This window comes from Rhinatrema bivittatum, chromosome 8 (assembly GCF_901001135.1).
Source record: "Rhinatrema bivittatum chromosome 8, aRhiBiv1.1, whole genome shotgun sequence".
Classification (NCBI taxonomy): domain Eukaryota; kingdom Metazoa; phylum Chordata; class Amphibia; order Gymnophiona; family Rhinatrematidae; genus Rhinatrema; species Rhinatrema bivittatum.
Genome location: NC_042622.1, coordinates 31,652,601 through 31,669,780, shown reverse-complemented (window position 1 = coordinate 31,669,780; position 17,180 = coordinate 31,652,601). Strand labels below are relative to the sequence as shown.

At 44.8% G+C, this 17,180-nt stretch overlaps 1 protein-coding gene across 7 annotated transcripts in view; it reads left to right on the top strand.

Annotated features, from left to right (window-relative positions):
- Positions 1-17,180, top strand: part of CSE1L (chromosome segregation 1 like) — a 184,244-nt gene that overhangs the window by 13,572 nt on the left and 153,492 nt on the right. For all 7 annotated transcript variants that reach the window (XM_029612426.1, XM_029612429.1, XM_029612428.1 and 4 more), the window contains one exon: positions 2,262-2,357. In XM_029612426.1, the coding sequence (XP_029468286.1) occupies positions 2,262-2,357 (96 nt within the window). The remainder of the gene's footprint in view (positions 1-2,261; positions 2,358-17,180) is intronic.

Below are 17,180 nucleotides of genomic sequence, written 5' to 3'. Positions count from 1 at the left end.
TCTTACACATTTTAGATGTTCCAACTGCTCCTTCCTTCTCCCCAAATTTTAGAAACTCTTCTGGATAAAACCTGGGACACCCCATATCTTATAACTACAACTTCCAGAAAGCTGGATCTCAAATAAAGAATGCAGAAAACAACTTACTTTCCCTGTACGTACCCAGATCAGTCCAGACTCCTGGGTTTTGCCTCCCCTCCAGCAGATGGAGACAGAGAAAGTTGTGACAGACTCTGCCATATATACCTGGGTGCCAAACTCACAGTCTGGAATAGGTTACTTGGTAGTTTAGATTTTTTCCTTTTGCTATAATTATAAAGCTTTTATTTAAAAAAAAAAAAAAAAAAGATAGAAAAGATCAACAAATTTACTTGCAAGGAAGATTGTTGGAGAGAGCACGTCAGCCTCCCAGGGGGTCGGCAGGTCCTGAGGAGACTATTCCCCCCCCCTGGTGTGAGGCGGCTGCGGCAGGGGTTGAGAGCCATCTGACCTGGTGCAGCAGTCCCTGGGGTGATACCGGGGAGCCCGGATCACTCACCCCAGCATCACCGACCAAAGACCATGGCAGACCGGCAAGTTTAACAAAAAAAAAAAGAAAAGTTAAATAATTTTATTCTCACTCTCCCTTGTTTTTCTTTGCTGCGACTGTGTGTGCGCCGGTGTTTACTTGCGGCCAGTTTTCCTTCTAGCTATTATTTTTGCAGTTTGTTCCGATGCCGCGCCTGTCCCAAGATGGGCTTTGTTCGGCCTGCCTCCCTGGCAGCGAGGGATCCTCAGCGGGCACCGGGGGGGGGGGGGGGGGCATGATACGGGGTCGGTCAGTTGTGCTGGCAGTCGGGGAGCTGCCAGTCCCTCCCCCTGTCTTTTCCCGCTGAGTGCGGGAAACGGTGCTATTTTGGGGGCCTGTTCGGCGCAGATCACGATGGGAGTTGCGCAGCAGCTTTCCCCACAGCGGTCCGTGCCAAGGCCTCGATCAGTTACGCAAGCTGACCCCCAAGGGACAGGGAGACTACTCTGATTCCGATTCGGAGGACTCTGCTTCATCTTTTTCTTCAGAGTTTGTGTTAGCTTTCCTGGCCTTAAGCATAACTAATAAGAAACGCGCTTTTTCGGGACTGGAGCCTTTGGATCCACCTCCCAAGGCCCAGAAGAGGGCCGCGTCTCGGGTCCGCGGGGGCTCCTAGAGAGAAGCGTCCTTTACGGACCAAGGTGCCACAGGTTGGCTCAGACACATCTTCAGACGCAGCAGATCCAGATGGGCAGGATTTGCAGTCCCAGCCCCCGAGGGGGGTAGAGGGTGACGGGGACCAGTGGCAGAGTGCTGCCAGTGGTTCTCATGGCATCGAAGGAGATGACCCGAAGATTGTTCTTCTGTGCAAAGTGGCCAGGGGAGTAGGTAGAGCGAGTGGAAGGGACACTCTTACAGTGAATTTCTAGGGAAATTCTGCTCAAAATATTTAAAATTCTGCACCTTTAAGTAATAACTTTTTTCTGTATTCATTTAAAATGTAATTAGACTGTCATGTAAATTATTTTGACCAATATAAAGTTTGTAGAATTTTAAATTTTTGTGCACAGAATTTCCCCAGGAGTAAATACAAAAAAACATTTTCATGCTGTAGGTTATTAAATATTTGAAGGGTAATATCTGACTTTTTATATTGGGTTCTGTACTGTTTAGGCGAAATATAAGAATGTCAGAGAAATCTGTCAGAGAATATGTAAATATTCTAAATTTTTTCAGTTCTATAGAGCTGTTTTACTACCTTCTAACCTCTAGAAATGTTTAAAGAGCAAAAGGTACTTGTGTGCAATACTATCTTCATCCTTTTTTTTTTTCGGAATCACACGAAAATGTATTGGATCTAATATTTTGGCTCAAGACTTTTTTTCTTCTCCAAATGTATGTTTTCTGTAAGTGGGATGTTAAGCTTGCAAAAGAAATTAGGGAAAATTATTTTCTATTCATTATTATGAGAACTCTAAAATTCTGAGGAGAAACATGGGCTGTTTTGACAGGCCAGCAACATTTATAACACAGCCAGCTCAATTTCAGCTCTTAGTAAATATTTTTAGCTGTTGATAACCTTTCCTTTTATTTCCCTCCTCTCCTAGTTCAATCATCCTTGTTATTTGTAACTGCTTTCTTCTGTACTATAGTTCTAGTCTGACGTTTATTATGCACCCCTGTTTAACTGTAAACCAGCATGATGTGATTGTATCATGAATGCCGGTATATAAAAACCTTAAATAAATTTCAGGGTTTGGGACTATGGAGCTCAGTGATGCCAATTTACAGACTTTGACGGAGTACTTAAAGAAGACACTAGACCCTGATCCTGCCATAAGACGTCCAGGTAACCAGTCTTAACATAATTGTATCAGTTTATCTCGCGTAATAAGTGTGAAATTGGTGTAGATCTCAAGTTGATACTATTAGTTTACCTAGTGTGTATATACTTGTTTTACCTTTTTAGTGGACAAATTTAAGCATCCAAAAATAACATTCACCTCTGAAGAAGGGACCAATATGAGGTTAAACACTCATACACATCTTACTTTGGTTTGTTAAAACTCGGCTGTCACTTTTTATTGAGTGTACAGTAATGCATATAACTTTTATTGGAAATAATGGAAGGCCCCAAATGGCCACACATTTGTGGTATTTGCTAGGCAAAAAATGGCATTGCTGTGTTTGTGAAGAGAGGGGAATTGCTCTTTTTAATACAATCTAAGGCATCCATTCCAGGGTTATAGAATGCATGGCAATGACTGTTATGCAAAAAATGTTGCATCAGTAAGTAATATGCATGGATATGATTTATAATAAATGAAAACTAGTCTTAAGTTGCATATAGGATATAACTGGTAGACAATAGTACACTCCTTGTTATGACTTCTTGCTATTATAAAATCAATACAAGGTTAAGATGTAGATCTAGTTATTATCCAATTGGATATTTCAAATTTGGAATCCTATTTGATAAAATGTATTCACTGACAAGGTGTGGTGAGGGAAAAGGATGTCCATTGTCAAAAGGGCTGTATAAAAATGTCTGCTTTGCAGACACCAATAAATGAATAAGAAGGCATGTTGAAATTCTAGAACTGGTAACTATGACAAAAGTAATGAATAATATTTGCAGCAAGGGGACAAACCTGAGGAAGCAGTTTATGAAATGTACACTTGTTGCATACACATTTTAACTATTCTAAATGTGCACATTTGCCATCTGCTTTTCTATAGTCTACTACACTTTAAGTGACCCAATCATTTGTCATTCTGCCTACTTGTATTTAGCAAATTTTAAGGCTTTGGATGCTATCTACTGATAGGAAAGGATAAACATGTATATGTGTGTATGTATATTTCTCAGAGGACAAGCAGAATAGTAGTCCTCACAGATGGGTGACATCAGATGGAGTCCTGATGTGGGAAAACTTTGACTAGGCACATTGATCATGCCCACCATGCTCTATTTCACACGTCCACGCAGAGTCCCTCTCCAGTCTTTTTCCATGGAGCTGAAAGCCTTGCGGTGTGAGTGAGCTCACTTTAGCTATTTTTTGGACTTGTGGAAATCTTTCCTTGTTTCTCACGTTTTTCGGGGTTTTTTTCTCATCCAGTCGCTGGGTCCCTCTCTGTACCTTCCCATAGTGTGTTCTAGTCAGGGTTTTAGGCAATTTGGGTACGTTTCCTTTCACAATTCCCCGTGGCAGTGGTTCCTCAGTGCCCGCCAGCCCTAGATGCTCTGCCAACCTCGTTTTCAGTTCCTGGTCCTTTTTGTTTTCATCTGGTTTTCAGCGATGCCCCAGTGCCTGAGGACCATATCCATCAAGGATCCATATGAGATGGTCCCTTTGCCTGGGGGTATCGCATAATGTTCGGGGTTGCTGTTTATGTGCCCAGATAACCCCGAAGGGACGTCCGCTTCGACTTGACAAGACTGAGCAGCTCTTCTGGTTGAAGGAAAACTGAGCTATTGGCATTGAAAGACAGGGAGCCATACCGATGGACACCGAGCTATCAACATCAGGGGGACCATCGGGTCTATCGATGCCTTTGGCAGTTAGAGATGCTGGAGACTGACCACTGTTGATCTTCTCCAGACTGAGGATGTTGAGTTCCTCGTCATCGGCCTTTGCACCAGGGAAGCCGAAGAAACATCGGCACCGGTCCCCATCGATGCATGGTGTTGGTCATGGGATTCACCAGCTTATACCGTAGTGCTTCGGAAGCGACCCCCATGGCAAGGAGTGCCAGTCCTCAGTCTGTGCTGGGGGTCCTGATGCCAGTCATTAATCCACCTTGAGGGTCCAAAGAGGATCTGGCTACCCCTCCTTCCTCCCATTTGAGGAGGAGCTAGAGTACAGAGTCCCGCTGGCAGTGGAGCAGATGCTGCAGGACTTCGGACCTGTGGCACCGACAACACCAGACCCAGTGCTGTCCATTCTTGTACTGCTTCTAGAGAAGCTCAATGTGCTTATCAGTGCATTACCGACCCAGTTGATGTCTGTTCCCAGGACAGTATTAGAGCCTGGCGGGGTACTGTGGCCTTCCCCTACTGGTACGGTGTTGCCAGTTCTTCCGAGGAGGAAGCTCCAAAAAGGCATGCAGAGACGTTGAGGCCTGGACACAGCTCAGGCCGAGGCCTTCCTGTCTTGCCAGAGGACTGTCTTCTTGATGACCATCGCAGCAGAGATTCAACCAAGCCAGCAGGTGACAGCTTGGTACACATTTAGACTGTTGGGCCATAAGGCCGCAACCATCCTTGTCACTCCCTTGGCATGTTTACACATGTGCAGAGCCCAATGGACCCTGAGGTTGCAGGGGATCCAAGCCACTCGGAGCCTCCAGGATTGCATCTGAGTCACCCCATCTCTCTGGGGACTCGTTGCCCTAGTGGCGGGTACTTTCAAATTGGGAACAGGGATCCTCTTTTCGAAGTCTTCCTACCCAAATTATCCTAAACACGGATGCGTCCATCCTGGGGGGAAGCTCATGTAGGCCCAAGGTCTCTGGTCCACTGAGATACGATTTTGTCAAATCAGCTTCCTAGAGTTTTGGGCGATCAGGTATGCACTATGGGCTTTCAAAGATTGGCTGTCCAATCCAAACCGACAGGTAGCCAATGTAGTACGTCAACGAGCAGGGAGGCATGGGATTGTACCTCCTGGGTCAGGAAATGGTCTAGATCTGGTAATGGGCCCTATCCCATGGGCTGATGCTCAGGGCTATGCATCTGGCCAGAACGGAGAACTTGATAGCAGACGGGCCCTGGACCAGGGGGTAGCAAATCGGATATTCCACCTGTGGGGGAGCCTGGACGTCGATCTGTTTGCATCCCTTTGCAACAGGAAGGTCCCTCAGGTCTGCTCCTTGTACAGGTCAGATGGCAAACCCCAGCCTCTGATGTCCTTGCCCAGAATTGGTGCAAGGGTTTTCTGTATATGTATCCTCCGAATTCCTTAGTGGCAAAGACTCTCTTGAAGCTTCACAAGGACAGGGACTATGATCCTCATAGCCCCTGATTGGCCGAGACTGCTCTGGTTTCCTCTCCTAGGGGAGTTGTCCATCCGAAGACTAATCAGTCTGCGGACTTCCCCAGATATCGCGCATGATCAAGGCAATCTGCGGCATCCCAACATCCAGGTCCTGTCTCTTACAGCCTGGATGTTGAGAGGTTAATCTTTCAGCTGCTTTATCTTTCAGAGGATGTGTCTCGGGACCTGGTGGCTTCTAGAAAGCTTTCTACTAGACTCCTATGGACTGAAGGGGATGCTTTCCATGTATTGTGAGCAGAAGGAAATTTATCACATGTTTTGGAGAATTGAAACCTTGAGGTGATTGATAGAGGGACATTGCTGGTATCATTTATTGCCGCTAAAGATTTAAACCTGGTCATGAAAACATATTTTAGGAAATACCCTGTAAATTTTTATGATTCTCCTGTTAAAACTTTTCCCGATCTTGCTTCGACCACGCAAATCAGACTTCGAGGGTTCTTGAACCTTTAGACAGGAGGTTTCCCGTTTGATAGCAGGGCTGAATTAGCCATGCTGTCATGGGATCTGTCAATCAGGTCCGGGAGGCGGAGCTTTTTAAGTAGAGGTTTAGTTTTTTTGTCTCTGCGGCTGCGCAGGGGTTCCCATGCAGGAAAGTAACAGATTCTCCTCAGTCTGTTTTTTTCTGCGCGCGGGATCGCATGCGGAGCCATTTTTATCCTCAGATGTCCAAATCGGGCTTCAAGAGATGTCGCTGTGGCAAGGTAATGTCAGTCACGGACGGCCATGACCGATGTTACCGTTGCCTAGGCGCCAACCATGACATGAGGGACTGCGAATTTTGCGCTCGTATGTCCCCTAGGGCCCAGAGACAGCGGGCCTTCCGTTTGAAGGAGCTACTTAGCCTCTCGGAGCCATCGGAGGCTCACTCTTCACTGGGCCCGGTGAAGACACCCGCTCCCCCTCACAAAAGAGCAGCCTCGTGGGATCCTCACCCCTCCAGTCCTGGAGGAAAAGAAATGAGGCAAGTACATCCAGTGGATCAGGGACCTGATCCAGTCGATCGGGATCGATCGACTTCAAAAACAAGAGCACCGAAAATGACGGAGCGGAGCGCGGGGTCGTCGAAGATAGCTAGGGCGCCGAAGAATTCGAAGCATACTAGGGCCCCGACAACAGCGGCGCAGACAATGGTGCAGAAGGAATCGACGCATATGACGCCGAGGACATCGGCGCAGCCTATGGCACAGAGTACATCTGTGCACGCTACGGCGCCGAGTGTATTGAAACCTATGACGATACCGACAGGACGCTGCCGTGAATTATACAGTCTTTATCACGGGACAAAATCCCGATCTCTCCTGCACATGCCCACAGGGAAACATGCAAACACCGAAGTAATCGGAAGTGGAGACACCAATCTCCACAATTACCTCATTCTACGCCATGACCATCAGAGTCTTCTTCAAAAGGGTTTTGATCTAAGCACAGGAAAAGGTCTCCATCAAGAGATGTGTCTAAGGCCATCAGGGCACATACATAGACACAGGCACCATTCCCGTCATGAGACTGTGCCAAAAAAGACTTGAGTGGGAAGTCAGCCCTTCCACCTCCCAGGTCTTCTAGAAGTCAGCGCCCTAGGGCACGGTCACATCAGTCGCCCATATGCCTTACTTCGTCTCACACTTCCATGTCTTCACGCAGTTCTTCTAAAGGTCTAGAAGATATATCCCAACCACGGGCAGAACCATTGCCACAGCATTCTAGCAAAGCAGTCATGCCGCCTAAGACAAGAGAAGCTTTCTGGCAATTATCACAATCGCTTGCAGGATTCTACGAAACTCTAGAATCCTCTTACAAAATGACAAGTCAACCACAGGACAACACTGCTGATCCTAATGTTCAACCTTCACGAGAGCCTTCGTCAGAACCCCCCCGTATCACGAGTTCCAGACCGGTCTCCATCCCCAAGTCCAAAACTAGACATTCAAACAGATTCTATGGCCCCACATACATCTCCTTCATCATCGACAGAGTTCCCGTTAGATCCGCAAGAACAACCGCAGGAACCATATTCTCCGCCAGAAACCTTTTGTACCCTCGTTTTCTGGAGAAACTAGGTACCATTTTGCATTTGGACAAACAAAAGGAATCCAATCCAAGATCAGAAACCTTAGGTTTGCTAAACATTTTTGATGTTCCGGGAGAGCCCATTTCACTCCCACCGCAAGAGTTGCTACACAGTGTTCTCCAAAAATTTTGGGAAACACCTCAATCTTTATCAGCGGTCTCAAGAAAATCTGACATCGTTTCAGATGAAGAAATATCCACCTTATGCGCCTCCGCAACTACCCCATGATTCCATAGTGGTAGAATCGGCGATGCAACGATTCAAAAGATCAAAAACACGCTCTACTTACCCACCGACCAAAGACAATAGATATTTAGATGAAATTGGACAGAAAGTGTACCAAAACGCAATGTTAACTGCTAGAATAATGCATCACCAAGTTTATATGGTGCAATATTTATACAAATGCATTCAGGCGACAAAGGGTATGCTCTCCACCACGGCGGATCAATCACCTCAAATGCTCCATGATATAGAAGAGTGCTCCAAACACCTCCTTCGGTCAATATATGAAGGCCTGGAAACATCCAGAGCATCCACAACAGCCATAGCGGTCTGTCGCATGGTGTGGTTACGTTCCAGTTTCATAAGAGAAGATTTACTCTCAAAACTGGCAAATCTACCATGTGCGGGAGAATAACCTTTTTGGTACCAGGTTCCAAGACACGGTGGGCAAACTGAAAGACGAAGCGATAGCCGTACAATCGTTACAGACACAACCAGCTTACACGGCCTTGCGACGTTACTACCCTTACAATCGGCGATCTTCTTACGGACGCAGACCTTATAGATCTTATCAATCTTACTGTCCTCAAACAATACCCATTGTATCGGCAGCAACAGCAAGCCCCACTTCATTGTAGGGGTAAACCTCGCAATCAGAGACAACAGTCCCAGCAGCTGGCAACTGCAACCAAACCAACACAGTCTTTTTAGACTTACAGCCACCACCACAAAACTTAACGCTGCCAGGAAGACTCCAATCATGTCTAACAGTGTGGAAACAGATTACTTCAGACCAATGGGTGCTAGAAATAATACATCAGGGGTATCAACTTCAATTTACAACAAAACCAACCTTACCCTACCTTCCCACACTAAAAATTCAGAGGTCTCAGTCACAACTAGCGGAAGAGATTACGAGCCTACACAATCAACAGGCCATCAAATTACTATCCTGGAAACAACAAAACACGGAATTTTACTCCCCATATTTCATGATACCAAAGAAATCAGGGGGCCAACGTCCCATCGTGGACCTTCGGGAACTCAACAAATTCCTGACCAAAGAGAAATTCAAAATGGTATCCTTAAAGTCAATTCTTCCTCTAATGCAACCCAACGATTGGATGTGCTCCATTGACCTGAAGGATGCATACACCCATATTCCAATCCATCCATCCTCTTGGCGTTACCTATGCTTTCGGTACAAGAATCAGCACCACCAGTACAAAGTACTCCCCTTTGGATTATCGGCTGCACCCAGGGTATTCACCAAATGCATGGTAGTGGTGGTGGCTCATCTCAGACAACAGGGTATGATAATATTTCCATATCTGGACGATTGGCTCATAATAGCCTCGACTCGAGAGACATTGATCGATCATCTCCAAAGAGTAATACAATGCTTACAGGCATTAGGACTGGTGATCAATTTTCAGAAATCACATCTGCAACCAACCCAACAACTGCAGTTTATAGGAGCATATGTGGATACCATTCGGAACAGAGCATACCTCCCATCGGAAAGAAGGGTACGACTACGTCAGCTTCTACAACACTCAAACACCCTCAGCGAGACAAGTGTTAGTGGTCTTGGGTCACATGGCAGCAGCCAATTTTATAGTTCCAAACACCAGACTGCATATGAGACATCTGCAGTGGGGACTGAAACATCAGTGGAGACAACACACACAACCATTAACACAGAAAATACGCCTAATGTCAGAGATGAAGAAGGACATAGCATGGTGGCTTTCCCAATCAACACTCTCCAAGGGAGCACTGTTCCATCCTCCCACACAACGCAATCCTAACCACAGACTCATTACGGAAGGGTTGGGAAGCGCATCTCGAAATTTACGAAACATAGGGACTATGGATGCTGGAGGAACAAAACCTACAGATAAATTTGTTTGAACTCAGAACGATCCGAAGGGCTCTACAAGTTTTTCAAGACTACCTAAAGGGCCGCAGAGTCATGATCTACACAATTCATTTTATTAGAATCCAGGAAACATTCAACAAGAAAGAACTACAAATGGAAACATTACTCAACTTGGTGCATATCCAATAACATATCACCAATGGACTGTCCACCAGAAAAACTAGTGGAATACCTTCATACGCTGTACGACACTGGACTAGCCACATCTTCCATTAGAGTTCATCTCAGTGCCATAGGAACGTACCATAGGCCATTAAAGGATACACCGATATCCAATCATCTGTTACTATCCCGCTTCATTAGAGGACTATCTCATCTTCGTCCTCCAGTTTCAAAACCTCCAGTTCCCTGGAATATCAACACAGTCCTGGAACAACTCATGCTTTCCCCCTTTGAACCTATGGAATTAGCATATATAAAGTACCCTACTTGGAAGGTAGTGTTTCTAATAGCAGTAAATTCAGCGAGACGAGTCAGTGAACTACAAGCACTAGTCCACTATTCACCATACTTACAATTTTTTCACCAAAAAGTGGTTCCCAGAACTCGCACATCCTTCTTACCAAAAGTAGTTTCGCAGTTTCATCTTAACCAAAGTATAGAACTACCCATCTTTTTTTCCTAAACCTCATGCTAATGAGAGGGAAAAATTGCTACATACACTGGATTGTAAAAGAGCATTAGCTTACTACAAAGAGAGAACAAAATGGGAATCCCGGGCTTCTCAACTATTTGTATCATTTGATTCAAAAGCACCAAGACTTCCAGTATCGAAACGTACCATTTCCAGCTGGATAGTACAATGCATTCAATTTTGTTATGACAAGCAGAATTTACATCTGTCTGCTATCCCCAAAACTCATCAGGTGAGATCACTAGCAACTTTATGGGCACACCTTAGAAATGTACAACCCATAGACATTTGTAAGGCAGCTACATGGTCATCACACTACTACCTTGATCAGCAAGCGACCACGGATACGAAGATAGGGCAAGCAATACTGCAATCTCTATCATCCTGTCCACGGTGACTACCACACTTTCTTCAGATCACGTCCAGATAAAGGTATCACAATTAACGTGATCGGGAGCTTGGGACTCCCATGGCAGCATAGCTAATTCAGCCCTGCTATCAACGGGAAAAAGCAAGTTTGCTTACCGTAAATGGTATTTCCGTAGATAGCAGGATGAATTAGCCATGCTGACCCGCCCTCCTCCCTGGCAGTCGCCGCTTCTAATCAACTACGGCTTAATCACAGACTGAGGAGAATCTGTTACTTTCCTGCGCAGGAACTCATGCGCAGCCGCAGAGACAAAAAACTAAACCTCTGCTTAAAAAGCTCCGCCTCCCAGACCTGATTGACAGATCCCATGACAGCATGGCTAATTCATCCTGCTATCTACGGAAACACTGTTTACGGTAAGCAAACTTGCTTTTGTGTGGTTGGGTTATTCGTTTAAACTTCTTTTTCTCTGTAAATGCTATATAACAAAAGGAGAAGAGTTTTGTATTTTTCATCTCAGAACAATTGAAAGGTTTCCTGGCTTCAACAAGTTCTATCAACTTAATTCAGTAAAAATATATAGTGCTGTAATGTGTTTGATTTGATCCTTATTGTATTTCTTGTTAAAGCTCCTAAAATATTTTTTACGTTTCCTCCTCTTATCTGCTTGGTAGTGTGGTAAAATTAAACCTTAAAATGTCGATATTCCAATAGAGTAAATATGAATGAATGTAAATTCTATATACTCTTTCTTTCCTAAAGAATGGAATTATTTCAAATGGAATACTGGTAAAATTATATAGTCCCACGGCATTTCTTTCTTAAGCAAAATTTGTATTTTAATTTATAAAATGATAGATAAAAAAAAAAAGACCAACTCCGTTAGAGTTCATCTCAGTGCAATTGGCACATACCACCAAGGTATAGATGGTACGCCCATCTCTGAACAGCCTATAGTTGTTCGATTCATGTGGGGCCTGCTTCAATTGAAGCCTTCCCTAAGCCTCCCACTGTGTCTTGAGATCTCAGCTGATGAAAGCTCCTTTTTGAGCTGTTGTGCACCTGTGACCTGAAGTACCTGACCTGGAAGATCATATTTTTGGTGGCAGTCACCTCAGTGCACAGGGTCAGCAAACTCCAGGCCTTAGTGACTTATCCACCTTACACTGTTTTGTTTTTTTTATCGTGACAAGGTGCCTTTGCGTACACACCCTAAGTTCCTGCCTAAGGTGGTGACGGACTTCCATCTTAACCAGTCCATCGTCCTGCCAACATTTTCGCAGGCTCCATTTGCACCAAGGCAAAAGAGCACTGCACAGTTTGGACTGCAAGCGAGCCTTAGCTTTCTATCTGGTGCGGACAGAAGCCCATAGACAGTCTACCCAACTTTTCATTTGATTTGATTGGAATAGGTTGGGTGTTGCTGTGGCCAGACACTATCCAGTTGGCTAGCAGATTGCATCTCCTTCTGTTATGCCTAGGCGGGGCATCATGTCAAGGCTCATTCTGTCAGAGCCATGGCAGAGTCGGTGGCCCACTTGCAGGCAGTTCCTGTGGAGGAGATCTGCAAAGCTGTGATGTGGAGTTCTTTCCACACATTCAAATCTTGCTATTATCTGGATAGCGATGGCTAATGCGATAGTAGATTTGATCAGTCTGTCCTTTAGAACCCAACTCTTCCCACCTAGGGCCCGTTGTTTGGGTTCAGGCCATCTTCCCCCCCCCTCTGTTTCCAACAGTACTGTTGTGTGCATTGGCACTTGGTTGGTGCTGGTTGATCTCCTTTTGTGTTGGGGAGCAGTCTGTAGCTAGGGATTAACCCATGTGTGAGGACTACCATCCTGCTTGTCCTTGGAGAAAGCAGAGTTGCTTACCTGACAGGTGTTATCAGAGGACAGCAGGATGTTAGTCTTCATGAAACCCGCCCACTACCCCGCTGAGTTCGGTTTCTCCTATTTTATAATTCTAAGTTACAAGACTGGAGAGGGACCCTGTGTGGAATAGGGCATGTTGGGCATGCTCAGTGTGCCTAGTCAAAGTTCTTTGTTATAATTTTCCCCGCATTGGGGCTCCATCTGATGATGTCACCCATGTGTGAAGACTAACATCCTGCTGTCCTCTGAGAACACTCCTTACAGGTAAGGACCTCTGCTTATTCTCACTTGCTCTGTGTGTGTATATGTGTGTAATATATATTTAGTTAGTTATAGTTATCTGTCATTTGAATATACAAGTAATGGGTATTCTGTTCTCTTTGGGAAAACAGATAACTATCTTCCTCTTCAAGTCAGACCAGTCCAGACAAATAGGTTATGTGTACCAACCAGCAGATGGAGACAAAGATAAACAGGTTTGCTGGTGTCACACCTTATATGCTTCTGTGCTGACCTTAGCCTGCCGGTATCTTCTGTTTCCAGCAGATGGATGATAGGTGTACATCCTGTGCTGTAAGCTTGGGGCTGGACCTAGATGAACAGGAAGATTTCTAGTGGGTAGCTCCTGAGGTGGAAGATGGGTTTCTCCCTCCCTTAATTGAACGTAGCTTTGAACCAGTGGAATTGGCAGTGCTGGTTGGTAGTTCCTGAGGTGAAAGCTTAAGATTTCCTCCTTCAGTGGAGCACCAGAGAGCTACTAATGTAAGTACATGGTATCTCTCTCTTCCCCCCCCCCCCCCACCCCCAGTCTACCTCATCTGTTCAAAAGCAATATAAAAAAAAAAGTGGAGCAGACCCTGTTGCTTGTTACAGCTTAATAAAGCTGTTTAAACAAGTCTCTCGAATAATGCAGAGGGGAATCTTCAGCACCCATTCTGACCGCAGGACTGCAGCTGACTGCGGGGCAGAGTTGGTGACTGGAGCAGGCTCAATGAATCAGTTTTTCAGCTAGTGCTGGCAAGAGCATTCAGGGGAGTATGTTGCAGTGCAGACCTTGGGGGGGAAAACCCATGCTCTGTGTGCAATACTGAGCTTAAGGGTAGCTCCTGGGAGATTTTAGAATTGCGTTGTCTGTGCTGTGAGGCACAGGGCCAGTGGACTTGAGCTTTCTGGGGTTCTTTTGGCAAGGGGGTTAGTTTTTACTGCTATTTTCCACTGCAGAGGACAGTGCCCCAGAGAGAATGGCGGCAATTTTAGGACTGTGGGAATTGGATACCTTGATAGCGTCCCTTTGTTCAAATCTACAGAGCAGGATTTAGTCTGGATTTACTGCTGGACATTTTCGGTAATGCTGCATCAACGCTTTTCCCTACTGGCAGATTTTTCCTGGGTATGGACTACCTTGTCTACGAAGTTTATTAAAGGTATGAAATAGTTTGTTCTCTGAAGCAGAGTTTATTCAGAAATCCACTCTGGAGTTTATGCTCTGTGTGTTGTGAGCCCTTGGGCCTTTGCTAGATTTGTGCTGCCTGGTGTGTGCAGGCACACACCATGCTGTAGTTTCACAATGTTAGGTTCTATCTTAGGAGTTACCACCCAGGAAAGAGATCTAAGCGTCAGAGTGGATAATACATTGAAATCATCAGCTCAGTGTGCTGCGGCAGTCAAAAAAAAAAAAAAAGCAAACAATGTTAGGAATTATTAGTAAGGGAATGGCAAATAACATGGTAGATGTCATAATGCCTCTGTAGCGCTCCATGGTGAGACCACTCTTTGAATACTGTGTGCAGTTCTGGTCACCACATAAAGATATACCAGTAGTTGCACTGGAGAGAGAGTGCAGAGAAGGACGACTAAAATAAGGGGCATGGCATGGCTTCCTTATGAGGAAAGGCTAAAGAAGTTAGGGCTGTTCAGTTTGGAGGAGAAATGACTGAGGGGATATGATGGAGGTCTACAAAATCATTAAAGGACTTGAACAGGTTAATGTGGATCTGTTATTTACGCTCTCAGATAATAGGACTAGGGGACACGCCATGAAGTTAGCAAATAGCTCATTTAAAACAAATTGAAGAGAAATCTTTTTCACTTGGCGCACAATTAAGCTCTGGAATTCATTGCGAGAGAGTGTGGTTATGGCAGTTACTGTAACTGGATTTAAAAAAGATATGGATACATTCCTAGTGGAAAAATCCATAAACTGCTATTAATAAGCAATAATAGCTTGAGATCTATTTAATGTTTGGGTATTTGCCAGGTATTTGTGACTTGGATTGGCCACTGTTGGAAACAGGGTGCTGAGCTTGATGGTCCCTTAGTCTGACCCAGTATGGTATATCTTATGTTCTTATGTACACCTCAGGGCCAAGAGACAGGACATGTCTTCACCTGTACTGGCCACTTTCCCTTTGGGTTGGGCCTTTTGGTTCTGACGGCCAGCAGGATTTGGAAGTCCTGGGCAGATGGAGGGCAGGCGGAGCACAAGCAGAGTCAAAAGGCAGTCCAGGTGAGCAACAGGAGAATAGTCCTAGGTGTAAGGCAAGATGGAGCAGGGTGGAAGCAAGATTAGATGATGCAGGGCAAGAAGATGCACACTGCAGGTGGGAGCATGGCAGGAGACCTGTTGCTGAGGCACTGGCTGGTAGCAGAGGCTTTCCTTATATATTTAGGATATGATGTCATCAGTCAGCACCCCAAGAAGTCCAGGCTGCAGGGCCTATAAGAGGAGACCCTAGTTACAGTTAGTGTTATATCCTTGTATGCTGCACAAAGCGAAACGCTGTACTAGAAGCTCTGAAAGGTAAGGGTCATTACAGGTTTCTCTCCTATTGATTTGTAATCTGCAGCAAATATGCTGTGAACAGACAGGCTCTAGTTCAGGGATCCACTCCTGGAGTTCTTCAGCTCAGGAGGAAGGAACTGGGGAGTACCATGTTTAGGAGGAGTTGATAAGTCTCTTCAGCTGGAATTATTTATTTATTTATTTGTTTTTTTGTTTTTTTTATACCTATCTTCCTACATTAGAATCAAATCAAACCGGTTTACAAAGAACAAAAACTTGCCATACGGCCTTACATGGAACAATAAACATATAAATAAATATAAATAAATAAATAAACAATAAATTAGAAGCTACACTAGCTCAGAAGAGCTCCAGCCTTTATCTGGAACAGATTCTGGTTCAAAGTTGATCAGAACCTCCTAGATGTTTCCTTTAGTATGGAGTAAGTGGCAGCCAGACGTATAGTGGCAGCAAGGTGGTTACTCTGGCTTCGTAACTGGTCTGCAGTTCGATTTTTCTAAAGATGAACGTTACTAAGCACTTCTTTAAGGGAGAGCTGCTATTTGGGGAGGAGCTTGAGAAGGTGCCAAGGCCTGGGGTGAGTCCAAGGTGCCCAGTCTTCCAGGGAACTTCATGGAGAAACATTAAGGCCTCTCCATCACTTAGAGCTGGTCTGTAGGGTTTCTGTTCTATATGAAGTCATCTTGGTGTGCAGGTGTGTATCTTAGTCCAATTTTTGAGAGTTTAAAAAAAGACCAGTAAGGGTTCAGTTCCAATGGTCTTCTGATCTTGCACAAAGGTCTTCCTATAGTCTTAGACCATGTTTTCTTGACATTGCAGTTAGCATCACTAGCATATTACGTGGGGCAAATATTGAGTAGTCGTCTTTGCACCAGTGGTGGCTGCATTTTTTCCTTAAGCTGGTTGACATTTTTGTCTTCAGGAAAGTTTCCTGTTTCTCTTTGGCTTTTTCCTTTCAGGATTGTGGTCTACCCTATTGGGGGACTTCTTTGGGGGTTGTTTGTGTTTAAAAGCATTCTTCGGAGTGATGGTGGTTTTGCTGCAAGAGTATTGGATATGCAAGCATCTTGCTGAGTCTAGTGAAGGATTTGGTGACAGTTTGGGCAGCTCCTTCCTTCTTCCAGTTGTGTTTTTGGAATTAGACTTTTTATTGTCCTCATTACACTTCTGTTTTAATGGAATAGCAAAGCTCCTTTGTTTTACTGTCAGGAGAGTTCCTTGATGCCTCAAGAACAGACAATATCCTTCAGTCCGCAATTGAATCGAAATGAATAAAAATTTAAGTATATGCCATGTTGTGCAAGTTTGCATATGCTGGCACAAGTTTGTGCTAGTTTTAGCAAGGTTACTCAAGTCCATTCCAGAGATTTCAAGTTTGTGCAAGCTTGGCAGAATGAGGGTGGTCCTGGACTGGTCTGACTATATTCAAGGAAAGGAAATTATCAGATAACTAATTTCTCCTTCCTCTTCAATCAATCAGACCAGTCCAGATGAATGAGATGAACCCAAGCTACTCCTAATTAGCGCAGGACTACCAAACCTGTTTGCAACAACTCAGAGGTGAAGACGCCTCCTCTCTGATGCCCACATGCAAGAAACAATGTTTTGAAAAGCATGCAAGAAAGACCCAGACACTGTCTTCCAAAAATGCCTAAGGAAACATCAACCACTGCTCTGTTAGTAAAACAATTAATCC